The sequence below is a fragment of the Tenrec ecaudatus genome, chromosome 3, assembly GCF_050624435.1.
Source record: "Tenrec ecaudatus isolate mTenEca1 chromosome 3, mTenEca1.hap1, whole genome shotgun sequence".
NCBI lineage: Eukaryota > Metazoa > Chordata > Mammalia > Afrosoricida > Tenrecidae > Tenrec > Tenrec ecaudatus.
In genome coordinates, this window is record NC_134532.1 from 151,475,162 (window position 1) to 151,490,763 (window position 15,602).

General features: G+C 37.0%; 1 protein-coding gene across 5 annotated transcripts in view; it reads left to right on the forward strand.

Moving 5' to 3' along the window:
• Positions 1-15,602, forward strand: part of ANKRD17 (ankyrin repeat domain 17) — a 158,460-nt gene that overhangs the window by 67,676 nt on the left and 75,182 nt on the right. For all 5 annotated transcript variants that reach the window (XM_075544211.1, XM_075544210.1, XM_075544213.1 and 2 more), the window contains exons 2-6: positions 1,431-1,584; positions 9,987-10,143; positions 13,030-13,177; positions 13,352-13,499; positions 14,441-14,674. In XM_075544211.1, coding sequence (XP_075400326.1) covers positions 1,431-1,584; positions 9,987-10,143; positions 13,030-13,177; positions 13,352-13,499; positions 14,441-14,674 — 841 coding nt within the window. The remainder of the gene's footprint in view (positions 1-1,430; positions 1,585-9,986; positions 10,144-13,029; positions 13,178-13,351; positions 13,500-14,440; positions 14,675-15,602) is intronic.

The window sequence follows — 15,602 nt, forward strand, 5'->3', positions numbered from 1 at the left end:
TTATGGATTATTTTAGGAACCGTTACCATTTGGGGGGGGGGCAGCAAATGGAAAATAATCTGTTTTCTGCCTTAAAACAGTGACCCAGTGTTTTTATGCATTGGGGTTGACTAGCTAGTTTGTTTTTGGTATTTGTGTTTTGACACAATGGCTACACCGAATGATTTCCAACATATCCGTGATGGTGGCACAGGCCAGAGCAGTGTTTTCTTCTGTCCTACAGAGGGTTGTTGTGAGACTGCAGCTACTCCTAACAACTATACAACAAACTTGTGGGTTATCTTATAATAGGGAATACCCAAAACAAAAAATGCTTCCGATGTTTTAGGAGCTTGCAATTTTGTAACAAAAATTTTAAATGGAATCTGGCAATAAGCCAATGATTCTGAATTTATAGTATATAGACCTGGAGAGGATTCAGAGACCAACCATTTTTTTAAAGTTGTAGAGGTAAAGCTGTTTTCATCTTAGTGCTAAGATGTTACTTGCCTCTTTTACTGTACTGACTTTTCTACTAGTTATAGCCAGTAATTAAGAAGAATCAAGACCATGGTACCAAACTGTACCAATATAACTTTCATTCTTCATAGTTAAAATAAGTGAAGCCCTTTTTACTTTATGATTGTCTTTGATGAAGCAATTAAAAAAAACAATTGATATTATGAGATTTCTACTTTTAATCACATAAAAAACTTTCTAATATTAGTATTATTCTCTGGGCAGAACAGGGAAGTGCAGCATTGACGACTTGGCAAACAACTTCAAAACTGAAACAAGTCTTATTTTAATTGAAACAATTGATAATATTTGTTGCTAGTGATAAATTTTGCTTTCAAGCAAAAATTAAAATGCTGGAAGACCCATATCTGCGTCACTTTTAACAGCTTCTCTGTCAATACTGAATTTTCTCATTAAACTAGGTGATGAAGGTCATTTTAAAAAAGTTGCAGCTCAATTTCAATTCCTAAAATTCTATACATTAATGGAACCATTTTATGAAGATCTTGCAGCCTCAACTCTCCTAATTCCCTTCAAAAAAGGAAATTAAAAGATACTGGAATTTTTGCACAGAATTTTGGAGTTCTTTTATATAGCTATTAGAAGCAAACTGCCGATGTAGGTCTTCTATTAAGTTCAAAGGGTACCTCCCTCTTCTTGAGTTAAAGTTAAGAATATACACGATTTCAAAAGCCAGAAATTAGGACTGTACATGAATAATAATCTTGATTTTCCCCCCCAACAGTGTGAATAATTTTGTTTTCTTCTAATTAGACTATGGATTTAGAAATTTAATTGCAGTTATTTAAGATTGCCTGGTATTTATCAATGGTAATTCTAAAATATTTTTCTCTTCCTTTTGTATCTCTTCCCTCTTTTCTTCTCCATTCCTCTCATTTTTCCTCCCTTCCTTTTCTGTTTGTGTTTTCTAGGTGGAGTCTTTCATTTTGGATCAAGATGATTTGGAAAATCCCATGCTGGAAACTGCTTCCAAGCTGCTCTTGTCAGGAACTGCTGATGGTGCAGACCTCAGGACAGTAGATCCAGAAACACAGGCTCGACTGGAAGCTTTACTAGAAGCTGCAGGTATGTCTGTAAACTCTCCATATGTAATATGCCCACATTGGTATTCAAAGTTGCCTATAATCTAATAATACTTATAAGGTCTTAGATATTTATTTAGTATGAGACAACTCATAAGAAAATGTTAGGGTAAATTCTCATAAAAATTATACCCAGCATTTTCATGAACAGATAATTTTGATTTTTATTACCAGAGTAAAATTCACACACCACGGTTGCCTATATGTAGAGGGACTTGGTACATGTATAAAGGAGCTTGGTCCTGAAGTGGTTATGCATTGGGCTGTGATGTACATGCTCAGCAGTTCGAAACCACCAGGTGCTCCACAGGGGAAGCACTGGGCTTTCTGTTCCCATAAATAGTTATAATCTCAGAAACATAAATAGTTATAATCTCAGAAAGCCCACAAGGGGTCCTGTGAGTTTGCTTGACTCTTTGGTTTTGAGTTTGGTTATGTATAAACCCCTGTACCTCCTTTAATAGGCCATTCATTGAAACCTTCTTGTGAAGTGAATCATCATTTTATTTAAGTAAAGTGCATCATTGTTCTAGGGGAACAGTGTTTTAATTAGAAACTATATACATAATCAAACTTTTGTTATTGTTGAGCACCACGAGTGAACCTGACTCATCGGGACCCCTAATCGTAATGGAAGCAGACTGCTGGGCATTTCTTGCATGGAGCTGTTGGACTGGCTCCCACTGCTGTTCTTGCCTTTAGTAGCCCAGGGCTAATCATTGCGTCAGTGTTGGGGATCAAAGATGTAGTCTCATCTATTGAGACTTTTAAAATAAAGAAGTAAGTAAATCTTTTACTAGCATTTAAACTAGTCAGTACTTTCTAAAGTTTTCCAAATTAAACATAAATATATTGTGGACATTAATTATTCATGGTTTAAGAGTTCTAGGGCATGTAAACTGCTACCCTCTTGTAGAATGAATAAGCCTGACCTATTACTATTTGATAAATATAAAAATAACTTAAAATACAGCACGAAGAATATTAAGGGCATGTGGATTTTTTTTTTATTTCTATCCTGGGCAAAAATCTAGTTGCATTTAAAGAAACAAAAATCCCCCAGAACAATAAGTATATCTTGAGGGTGAGAATTGTTTTGTCCACCTGCCTCCCCCATTTCATGAACCCTTGATAATTTATAAATTTTTATTTTGATATTTTATACTGTCTGCTGTCTCCCTTCACCCACGATTCTGTTGTTCGTCCCCCGAGGGTTGAGGGTGGTAAATTGATCATTGTGACTGGTTTCCCCATTCTCCTCTTCTAGCTCCACCTTCCACCTACCCTCATGCTATTCTCATTGGTCCTGAGGGTTTTATCTGTCCTGGATTCTGTCTTGAGAGCTCTTATATGTATCAGTGTATATGCTCTGGTTTCGCCGGATTTGTAATGTAGACTTGGGGTAATGATAGTTGGGGGGAGCGCATTAAAGAAGGAGAGGAACATTGTGTGTTTCATCGGTGCTATACTACACCCTGACTGCCTCATCTCTTCCTTGTGAGCTTTCTGTGAGACGATGTCCTATTGTCAACGGATGGACTTTTGAGTCTTCACTCCCCTGGTTAGCATTGATAGGATTATTTGTTTTGGGTTTTCTGATGCCTGACACCTGATCCTGTTGACCCCTCGTCATCACACAGGCTGGTGTGCTTCTTCCATGTGGACTTCGTTGCTTCTCCGCTAGATGATCACGTGTTTATCTTCAAGCCTTTAAGGCCCCACACACTCTATCTTGGAATAGCCAGTCACCATCAGCTTTCTTCACCACATTTGCTTATACACCCACTTTGTCTTCAGCGATCCCTATTGTTATATATTAATACTAACATGTTTATAACTCTATAAATGTCTTGTTGCCTTGTTCTTCTATTTTCTTTTCCTTTCCTCCTGTCTTTCTATCATATTCTACTTTCATTTGGCATTATGTGCTTCCTCTTGGCTACATTGCATTTGATCGAATCCCCTCCAGACATTCTGTGGCCTCCTCACCATCGACTTTAGATCTCTTGTTGTTTCTTTGTAGGACTTGGTTTTAATACTGATATTTTTCTGTGATTCTAAGAGAAAGAAAAACCTGGTTAAAAAATAACTGTATGGAGAAGTAGCATTAGTTGAAAGGTGCTTCTGTACTTTCGAAACTTTATTAAAGCACTTTATTAAAGGATAGCAACTGATTAGCTTTATTTTGTCATGTCCTCCCTCCCTACCCCCCCCCCCCCTATTTTGTTAACGTAACTAGCAGGCTAACTTCCCCCAATTAACCTTCCTCATTTCTTCTCCTTTTCTCTACATTATTTTCTTCCTATTTATGATTAAATTGCTTACATATAAACTTTCAAAGAATAACTGTAGCAGAGTAACTTTCGAATAGCCATTCACTTACTTCAGTGTAGGACTCGTCTCATTTCATCTCTCGCATTACTACTGCCCAGCTAACCACTACTGCTCCGTTTATTTAAAGCAAATCTCAGCGTCCTAGTAATGCATATGTAAGACATTTGGCATGTATTTCTACATTAAAAACCAGCCATAATACCACTATGCATCTATAGAAAAAGTTGTAGTAAAGCTTTAACTTATTACATATCCTTTCAATATTGTGATTGCCGTAATTCTTTCATAATGTCTTTGATTTTGGTTTGTTTGTAGTTGTCCATAATGCTTTTTTATAATTTTCATAGTTATTTTGATTAAATTTTAAGAATTTTAAAAGAACAACTCACTGCCATCAAGTTGATTCTGACTCATTTCACCATAACTGTATGTGTTAGGTTCCTATTGCAGTAAATGTAATAGTTTACCATAAAGCAGAACCTTATTTTTGCTTAGTCTATCTAGGTAGGTAGGTTAGGTACAGTGTAGTTGGATTTTCTTACTTAATGCTTCACTAGGCTGAAATAAAGTTATCAGTTAAGTTCACTTTCAAGTTTATTCTTATTGTAAGCAGAATTTAGTTCTTTGTAGTTGCAGGACTGAGATCCTGGATTTGTTGTAGTTAGTTGTCCAGGTTAACTCTCACTTCATAGAGGCTGTCTGTGTTCCTGGACTTGTGGCCTTTCTCTACGTTCAGGTCAGCAACAGTAAATTTAATCTTAACTCAAGATACCCTATTGAATAAGTCCGACTTTCACAATGGGTTAAATCGCCTTTATTCTATTACTTAACAAATAGACATCTAAATAACCTTTCAATGTGCCTTTTGTTGAAGTTTTGTTGAGCAATTGATTAAATCTCAGAGTTTTAGAAAAATAATTTGGCCTCTTTGATCCTCACTGATTAAAATCCAGGTATGGATAGAATAGCTTTTATAACTGTTCTTTAACTTGAAAGGTTTCCATCTATATACTCCTTTCTGTATTAATATGTGTAATTATGAAAGTGTGAGGCATGCAACTCCATGTTTTTCCTTTAAAAAATTTTTTTGTAATGATCCAGATATGCCCACATTACTATTTCCTGTTGCTACAAATAACAAATATTTGTTATATAGCTGATGTAAGTTAGCTGAAACAAAATGAACCAGTTTCTTCTTGTGGAGTCATTTCTGTGACTTTCCTTTCTATAGTGCCTCAGTATACTGACCTAACCCCAAGTATCTTATTGAATAAATCCTATAGTTTCAGTTTAAGACTGTGACATGGCTTGCAATGTCAGTAACATAAATTATACAGCAGATACCAGCTTTACCAGCCTAAGTATGTTTTTATTCTCTGGTCCTTTTGATTATAGCAGACAGTAAGTTCCAAAAGTCTATACCAGATTTATTTTTCGTTTTGTAAAAGCTAACATTTTTACTCTGATGATTATTCAGAAAGACAACAGGTAATATTTTTTTCATAAACTTTAAATGGAAATCTGTATATTTATGATCCGGTTTATTGTTATAATGCTGTATAAACATATTTACCATCATTGCTGATCGGTATTTTTGGATGTGTCTTATGTAGTTTATTCTAAACTCTATAATAATAATGTTTTTTAATCATTTGAAGATCTTGTTAAAAATGCATAATATGAAGCCAGTAAGTCTTGTGTAGGGCTTTAGTTTCTAAATTGTGTGTGTGTGTGTGTGTAAATTTTTTTCTTGACTTTTTATAGTAGCAGTCTCATACAATATCATATAGTGTTTTTCCTTTTGAGATTGACTAATTTTACCCATCCATAGGTTTATCCGTGTTATAACATTTTTCTCTTTTAAAAAATTTATTTATATTTTAATCGTTTTATTAGGGGCTCATACAACTCTGTCACAGTCGATACCTTCATCAACTGTGTAAAGCACATTTATACATTCATTGCCCTCATCATTCTCAAAACACTTGGTCTCCACCTAAGCCCCTGGCATCAGCGCCTCATTTGTCCCCTCCCTCCGGGACCCTTGTTAATTTACAAATTATTGTTTTGTCATATCTTACCCTGTCCGACGTCTCCCTTCACCCACCTTTCTGTTGTCCGTCCCCAGGTAGGAGGTCACATGCAGATCCTTGTAATCGGTTTCCCCTTTCCAACCCACCCTCCCTTCCTACCATTATTGCCACTCACACCACTGGTCTTCAAGGGATTATCCGCCCTGGATTCCCTGTGTTTCTAGTTCCTACCTGTACCAGTGTACATCCTCTGGTCTAGCCAGATTTGTAAGGTAGAATTGGGATCATAATAGTGGGGGTGGGGAAAGATTTAGGAACTAGAGGAAAGTTGTATGTTTCATTGTTGCTACATCACACCCTGATTGGCTCCTCTCCTCCCTGAGACCCTGCTGTAAGGGGATGTCCAGTGGCCTGCAAATGGGCTTTGGGTCTCCATTCCACTCCCTTCCCCTCCCCCCAATTCACTATGATAGGTGATAAAGGACACCCTGGCCTGGGTTCCTGATAGCAAGAGGAATGTCTGTCTCTATTGAGAATATTGGCTGATATCTGTTGTATATCACTCAATTATGTTATGTCATTTCACTTCTATTTTTATTTTGCCAAGCATTTTTATAAATAATTGCATTTTCAGATTTTAAATGCCTCTTCTGCATCAACGGATAGTATCACACGGTTTGTCTTATTTATTTTGTGGATTATGTTGATTATTTCTAATATTGAAATATTCTTGTATATCTAGTATGAGGGTTTTTTTTTTTAAACATGGGCCTTTGGTTTATGTTGACTTGGAATTTATTGAGAATTTTTCATGTGTTCATGAGAGATCAGTGTGTAATTTTCTGTTTTAGAAACATGTTTACCTCTTTTCTGAGAAACCCTAGTGATGTGTAGTAGATTACACTTTGGGCTGCTAACTCTGAGCTTGGCAATTAAGGAACACCAGCTGCTCTGTGGGGGAAAGAGCCTTCTACCTAATCCCTTCAAGAGTTACGGTCTCAGAAACCCACTGGGGCATCTCTACCTTTTCCCTTAGGATTATCGTGAATCAGAATTGACCTGGCAATAAGTTTGGTTTTAGTTTTGGTTTTCATTAATTGTGTTGCTATTATGATTATTCCCCCTTGTTGAATTAAATTTAGCAATTTAATTGTTAAATAACTTTTGTAATTATGTAATTGTATAATATTTCTAGTCTTGCTGTTTTTGCCTTTAAGATCTTATTTTATCAGAATTAATATCCTTGTGGTTACCATTTGCTTGCTATTACAATTATCCGCCATGTGGTTATTGACTTTTTTTCTAAAGTATGTCTCTCGTAGACAACATGTTCATGGGTCAGTCAAGTTTTCTTATCAGTTTTGGTACTTTCTCTTGACTGGTATATTCAGTGTAATTATCTGCTGTTAGGTGTCCTGACCCATGGGAACTTCAACACGGACCCTGAAGGAGGGAGTGGGAATTGGGACAAGAGGCAGGAGAAATGGAGACAAGACAATAGCCTGATCAAGCCTCTTTTATTGAGTAAAAGGCTACAGCTTATATAGGCCAGGGAAAGGGAAACAAGCCACAGGTGTTTCCCTGAGAACAATAAATGGGGGATGCAAGCCCAGGTGTTTCCCTGAGAACAATGACTGTAGAAAAACAGTTCCTGTGGAAAGTTACAGAGCTCAGGCAATAAAGATCAAGACAATGGCCTGGCCTCCTGACAATGGCTCCGGACAGTGAGGTGCTAGGGAGTTACTGCCAACTCTTAGTAACTGTATGTTTAACAGAATGAAACACCATTCAGTCCTGAACCATTGTCACATTTGTTACAATGTTTGAGCCCATTGTAGCCACTGAGTCAGTTGTATCAAGGGCCTTCTGCCAATCACTGCCCCTCTCCATTAGCAAGCTTGGTGTCCTTTTCCAGGGACTGCTCTACAATTATCTACTGGTATGGCTTCACCGCAGTTGTTTTTTTGGTGATGTTCGTGATTTTATTGTTAAAAATATTTTGCTTTGCTGAGTTTATTTTGGTTACAGATTTTCTCTTTATTTCCTTAGTTGCATTGTTTTAGTTTTCAGTAATACTTGACTTTCTTTTATTTGATGAAGAGGTTTATTACTTTCGTTTGAGGCTACCCTGTAAATGAATTATTATTTTCTTAAGTGTAAAACAGTTTATTTTACCATGAAATTTTCTTGACTTTCTGTGGGTATGGAATTTCTGTCACCATGTCAGTCAATCCTTCTTTTGTAGTTACCATTTTACATAGTTATTATCTCTAGTTCCCTCTTGCCAGTCTTGGAGGTTTATTGTATTTTTGACGCTTCAATACCTGGGTTGGTTTCCAGATGACATTGTTCTCTGTGTCAGTCTCTGATTGTTGTCTAGGGTGTTGAGTCTCTATTCCAAGAACTTGCTTTAGTATTTCTTAAGAGGTTGATTTGATTTCTACAAATTCAAATTCAGATTTCTACAAATGGACAGTTTGTCTGCGTTTATAATTCTTGGTCTGTAATTTTTTCCTTTTAGAGTTTCAGATGTGTCATCATTCCATTGCCTCTCTGCTTGCATTTTTTGGGGTTTTTTTGCTGAGCAGTAAGCGTAGGCTCATTGCTCTTTGTTAGGTAGCTGTCTTTGGTTTTGGACGGTTTGATTATGAATTGTCTTAATAATTTTCTTTGGAGTCTGTCCTACTTGGGATTTGTTGAAATCCTTGAATCCATATCTTCTCATGATTTTAGGGAATAACAGCCCTTTGGCAACTTTTTCAGTACTTGTTTTGTTTTTGTCTCGCTCTTCTGAATTGCGATTATGCTCAGGTGATTCCTCGTGATGATGTTCCACTTAATTCTTAGGCTTTCTTAATTTTTTTCTATTTTTTCCCCGATTATTTCTCTAGCAGATGACTGTTAGGAAATTTGCCCTCCATCTTATTAATTTTTTCATCCATTGATTTAGATCTATTGTTTTGCTCTTCAATGGATTATCTATGCATGAAATTTTAGTGTTAATCTTCTGGGTTTTTATTTATTGTTTTTGTTTGATTTCAAAATTTGTGTATTTTGTCGGTCTGTTGTATATATATTCTTCTGTCTTTTCCTTGATTTTGTATGGATTTTTAAAATATGGCTACTTTAGATGAATTTTGAATATATAAATTGACATCATAGTAGAAATAAGAGATAATCATATAGGTTAATCTCTCTGTATCACTAAAATGTTTTTAAGCCATATTTTTGTCAAAATTAATAGTAGCTCAACTTAAACTTTTTTAAGGAAGAATAAGCATTTGCTAAATTATTACCAAAAAAAGATATTGATGGCGTTAGTATTACCAACAACAGGGAAGCAAAAATGTAACAGGCTCCTTTTAAGGAGCTTTTTGGCACAGTGGGTTAACTATTAGGTTTCTCATAGAAAGTACTAGGTTTCAAGAGACTGGCAGCTCTGCCTGAGAAAGATGAGGCCTCTGCTTTCCATAGAGATGAATAGCTTGGAGACCCTCTGGAGGCAGCTTGCCATGCGTCAGAAATGAGCTCAGCTCTCCTCTGTGTCTGTGCTCTTCCCTACCTTCACTTTAACTAAGGACGCGCTTTCTCTCTCTGGTAATAAAAATGGCCAAAACATTTAAGACTCATCTTTTACTAATTTAGCAAACTTTGAACATAGATTCTTCGGTTGCTAAAGCAAAAGTTTAAGGTGAGAACTAATAATTGTCTCAGCCTGGGTCAGTGACCCATTTTTGACATCAGGGAATCACTTACGAACTTCATGGAGGAATGCAATTATTGATATCTTCAGAAATGCTAGGCTGACCATATGCGGATACTTAATAAAGTTTATGTAAAACCATTATCTTTTAATTCCCATGAACTTTTGAAGCCTCTTGGCATATATGTTTGCCGTACAATTTGCATGTTGTTTCTGAATATTGTTCGTGTATTATACTTGAACCTGAGTAACTTCAGTTACCCTTTGTTTTTCCTTTTGGGCATATCCATCTTGGTGTGACAACCACCCACCTAGGAATTGGCAAACTATCCACAGCTGACGGCAAAGCCTTTGCAGACCCTGAAGTGCTTCGGAGATTGACGTCGTCTGTTAGCTGTGCGTTGGATGAAGCTGCTGCTGCACTTACTCGGATGAGAGCTGAAAGCACAGCGAATGCAGGGCAGTCGGACAAGTAAGTGAATTTCTCTCTGACCAATATGCACATGAAAGCATTATGTTAAAAACTAGCATTGACAGCATTTGTTGTGTGCATAACACTATGCTAAAAGCCACTTGGCATGTGATATTTATAATGACAATCTCTAAAGCGTAGACTTTTAAAAAAGGGTTATCCCCATTTTAAAGACGGAATCACTGAAGAGATGTTAGTAAATCATTCAAGATCAAACAGATGCTGACTAACAGAGCTGGGACATCAGTATGTATTTATCCGATTACAAGTCTGAGTTCAGAATCAGTAATCAATCAATCAGCTTATTTAAGTTTTGTTTCCTTTTAATGTTTTGTTGACAAACACTACATTTATACTTGTCCAGTTGGTCATGCCATTTTCAGTGGGCAATTTTTGTATTTGTATTAACTAGCTGTATCATTTTCCTTGTAGATTGACCCTCCTTTAGGTAACTTGACACTCTGGTCTTTAACATTCAGTTTGTAAGGTCTCTCTCTCCGGCCTACATTTCAGCCTCGGTCCTTGGCTCTGCGCTAGAAAGATTTCACGCCAAAGCCGGGCTCGTGATCCAAGTGGATTTAATGAGAGTTAAAAGAAGTTTCAGGTTTTGCGCCGCACCCATAGGATTCCTTTGACCATGCGGCCTGGCAGAGACTGCCCCAGGTCACGCAAGGATCTCTCTCCTCCCAAGAAGATGACCAGACCAGCCCTTCTCCATTCTGGTCTAGGTTTCAAGGGTTCCTGGGGGAGGCGTGGTCGCTCCCATTGGCTGAATTGCAATCACCTGTCCCAGGTGGGCTGCTCCAGGTATAACGAGTGGGCGGGAAAATCCAGCCTTGTCCTATGCTGGCTCTACTGGGCCTGCGTAAATGGACTTCCCAATTCCCTAGGCTAAGCTGCCTAACAAATTCTGGTTGATGTTCTCCAGAAAAAAATTTTGTATGTTGCCTGGTTTGTCAGGCAGGAGGGTAAATTAAAAATGCTCAAAGAATATATTAAGTCTATATAAAGCAGGAACTAGGGGTGAGGAAAGTCCTAGGATGCGTGGCAGTGGAAATACTGGAAGCTGTCATCTAAATAACAGAGTGTTTCAGACAATCATGTACTCAGGCAAAACTTGAGAAATATGGTAGTGTAAGTGCAGTGCTGTGTATTGAATCTTACTTAGGCACAGTGCCACACACCAAATGGACGTGTCCTCAGTATAGGTTGTAAAATTTGCCTGTTGATAGATTGGTTTTGTAAGTTTGTTTTAAATCTTGCATACCCACAGGAAAATAAACTAATTCAAATGCAAGCAGAGAAGCATGTGGAAGATTAGGAGAGGCTTCAGTCATGTTGAAGAAAAAAGTATACGTTCTCATACAGAAAACGTCTTGTGAAAAGACTTTATCTTAAAGTTGCTTAAAAGTGACAACGGACTGAATCTAGGAATTGCTTGTCATTTTCCTAACAAATGAGAGATAAGGAACTTTACAAGACAGGTTTACTGAGTTTTGATTTTATAGTGGGAGAATACTTAAAAGTTAATAAAGCACTTGATATGAACTGGAAAAAGTTGCACAAGGAAGTGCCTTGACAGCTTTTGAGGGTTAAAGGTCACATTGCATTAATACTGTGAGGGAATTTTTTACTTAGAAGGTGACTTTTTGGCAGAGACCTGAAATCTATGAGGAGCAGAGCAGCTTCTGGCAAGGTGGAGAAAGTGGGAGAAGTCAGCGTAAAAGTGAAGGTCGTGAAACAGCCTTTCACTTTAGAACTTACACTGAGGACATGGAAGTGTGCTGTATAGCACTGCCACTGGGGGGTCTGTTAAGGCCTCGGGCTTTTACTCCGACTGATTAGAGACCCACGGAGGGTTCTGAGCCAGGCAGTGCCATCATTCCTTCTTCTAAACAGAGCCTCTCTGCCTGTGGCGTATTGACAAGCGACTGAACTGAAACAAAAGTAAAAGCAGAGAGACTGGTTAGGAGACTTTGCGATAATCTGGGCAAAAGGTTTTGGTCTTGAAACCTGGTTGATGTTAATAATAGAGATGTTGTCCATAGTCCTGGAAATCCAAAGTGTCAGGGCCCTCTTTCAAGAGGGTGTTACATGGATTGAGTTATATTTCAAAGAAACAGTGTATTAATAACTTTAGGTGTATAGTTTTTCTTTAAAGAATGGATTCTATTCAAAAGAGAATGTTTAAGACACTTAAATTATTTGGGGAGGGTTACAGGACACAAACTTTTTTCTCAACTTTATTTTTCAAAACCAACCTTTCTCACTCCTTTGCTTGCTCTCTTTCACCTTTTACCTTGCCTAGGTATTTTTTAAGACTATTCAAAAACATGATATAAGTAAATACTTCAGGAAAAAATTCTCCTTGTCAGTTACTCACGTATTTATCAAAATTGCATGCCCTCATCTTTTCTAATTTCCTTTTACATGATTTCTAATGAGTTCAAACTATTTTAAATTAAAATTTAAAAATTGTGCTTCAGTAACAAAATTTTCAATAGAACCTTTATGTTGTCCAGGTACAAGAGGATTTTTTAAAGGTTTATAGAAACTGGAGTTAAAAGATAATAGATTTTTTAAATGAATCTCTTGAACCCCCCTCAAAATTTCTACAAATATTTTAATCAAAATGGTATAGTAATTTCTTTACTCCTCGTAATTTATACCTTCCTTTTTCCTCCTGCTATTGCATTACTGAAAACATTTTGGGACTTCAGAATTTTTAATTCAATGACTTTTAACTATAAATTCTAAAAACTCAATGGAATGAAGCATTGACTCACATTTTCTTTTTTTGCTTTGGATCCCACTGAAATAATTATTCTAGTTTAATACTGCTATGCAGTTTCTTCTGTACTTATATTATGATATTCTTCCCCATAGCCGAAGTTTAGCAGAAGCTTGTTCTGAAGGAGACGTAAATGCTGTGCGCAAGTTGCTCATTGAAGGTCGAAGTGTAAATGAACACACAGAAGAAGGGGAGAGCCTCCTTTGTCTAGCTTGTTCTGCTGGATATTATGAGCTTGCACAGGTGTGTATTTTCCAAATAAAAGTTGTCTTTTATTCCATGGGCTGCTTGGGAACGAGATTAAAAAACAAAAACAATCTTACACCATTCTGCAATAAATTCATTCTGCTGTTCTATTTGTATTGGACCTTTATGTCATCAATATTTGCTAGTATTGTGACTTGTCTTTTTCATCAGGTTTTGTTAGCAATGCACGCAAACGTGGAAGATAGGGGAATCAAAGGTGACATTACGCCTTTAATGGCTGCTGCTAATGGGGGACATGTCAAAATTGTGAAGTTGCTGCTAGCTCATAAAGCTGATGTCAATGCACAGTCTTCAACAGGTAATGCATATTTATTTGTTATATAGGAACGCCTTTTATAAATAGACATTTCATATGAAAATGATCATTAACGATGCTTTGGCCAAAAGGGCTGCGCATTTTGTGAGTGTGTTGGGGTTTGGAAGGGAAGGAGGAGAGCAGGAACTGCTGGAACAAAGGCCAGGCCCAGTGTTCTCTGTCACGATTAAAGATAAATAAACACAGGCAAAGAGAAACATCCCTTTAATCATTCTTGAGACTGGATAGAATTTTGTGAAACTCAAAAAATGGCATTAAAATGTATTTTGTATTTCTCTTCTAAAAGACTTTAAGCTTTAACTTTTTTATGGTTTACAATACAAGGCTAAAGGATTTATAAATTATTGTGTAATCTAAAAGGTTTATTGTCTTCTTATATGACTGATTTTTATTAAGCATGTGGAAGAACTCAACTTTGATTAGTTAACTGATTTTGTAAAGTAATGATGTAACATATAGAGAGGTAAAGGAAAAAATTATAGGTCTGGATGCATTCACATATTTTTGGATCAAAAAGATTGTGAAAATGAAAGTATGAAGCATTTCTGATTAATGGTAGAATGAATTTAACACCCCACCCCCAATAAATTTGTATTTTCAGGGTGTTATTTCCTCATTTTAATTGAAAAATAGCCCTAATCTTTAAAATTATATCTGATTTTCCACATGTATTGGGCCATGATTTTCAATGGAGAGCGAGACTAGGGAGTAGAAAATGGGTTTAAATGTAAACATGTATACATATATGGGGGACTTCAAAAGTTTATGGAAACACTCTTAAATTCCTGTTCCAGGGAGCGAGTGAGAGAGAGAGAAAGAAGACTTAGTGTCCATTTTCTTTTTCTTCTTAATGCTCAGAGGCTTTGTTTAAATGGAAACCTCTATTTTCATGTGAATACCTTTTGTGTTTGCTCATGAAACAGGCAATACAGCACTCACATATGCTTGTGCTGGGGGCTATGTAGACGTTGTCAAGGTGCTCTTGGACTCTGGTGCTAGTATTGAGGACCACAATGAAAACGGCCACACTCCTCTGATGGAAGCTGGAAGCGCTGGACACGTGGAAGTAGCCAGGTTGCTGCTAGAAAATGGGGCCGGCATCAATACCCATTCCAACGAATTCAAAGAGAGTGCACTTACACTGGCTTGTTACAAAGGTGAAGTACAAAATCCTTTAGAAACAGCTCTCGTTACATTGTTTTAGGATCAAAAGTAAGGGTGAAAGATGAGTAATTGTATATAGTGTGTAGTTAAATAGTATGCAGTATGTAATTAAATAGTAACCAAGACTGGTAAAACAATGTTTCAGTTTTAAAATATAGACTTATGAAATATCATAGAAAATAGATATTATCTACAGAAAAGGATGATGAGACTTTGTCTCACATACTTTAGACATCTTGTCAGGAGAGACCAGTCCCTGAAAAGGACATTATTCTTGATAAAGTAGAGGGGAGCTAAGGAGAGGAAGGCCATTGACAAGGTGGACGGACACAGTGGCTGCAGCAGTGGGCTCAAACGTAAGACCAGTTGTAAGGATGGCACAGGACGGGCACTGTTTTTCTCAGTTGTTCATAGGTTTGCTATGAGTTGGAATCGACTTGCTGGCATCTAACAACAACCTAGAAAATTACTTAATTATTCTATTAATTTTTCCTAAGGCAGGGGCTTTCATCCTGTGGGTCGGGACCCGTTTGGGGGTTGAAGTACACTTTCACAGGGGTCGCCTGGTTCATAACAGTAGCAAAATGACAGTGATGAAGTAGCAAAGTGAAAATAATGTTATGGTTGGGGGTCACTATATGAAAGGGCCTGGGCGTGAGGAAGGCGTAGAACCACTGCTCTAAGGAGATTGTTAGTCTTAATGTGTTTTGTTCTTCCTAATAGTCTTACATGTGAATATCTTGTCGCCATTTTTGCAAAAAAAAAATTATTTGTAAATCCAGAAAGTATTTAACTGGCAAGTTTAAAAATAAGCAATGAAAATAGCCAGCTATTCTTAGGATACGAAAATAACTGAAAAAAATAAAGAGAATGGAGAAGACAAGTACTTGAAAGATTTTAAATGACATCAACAATTATGAC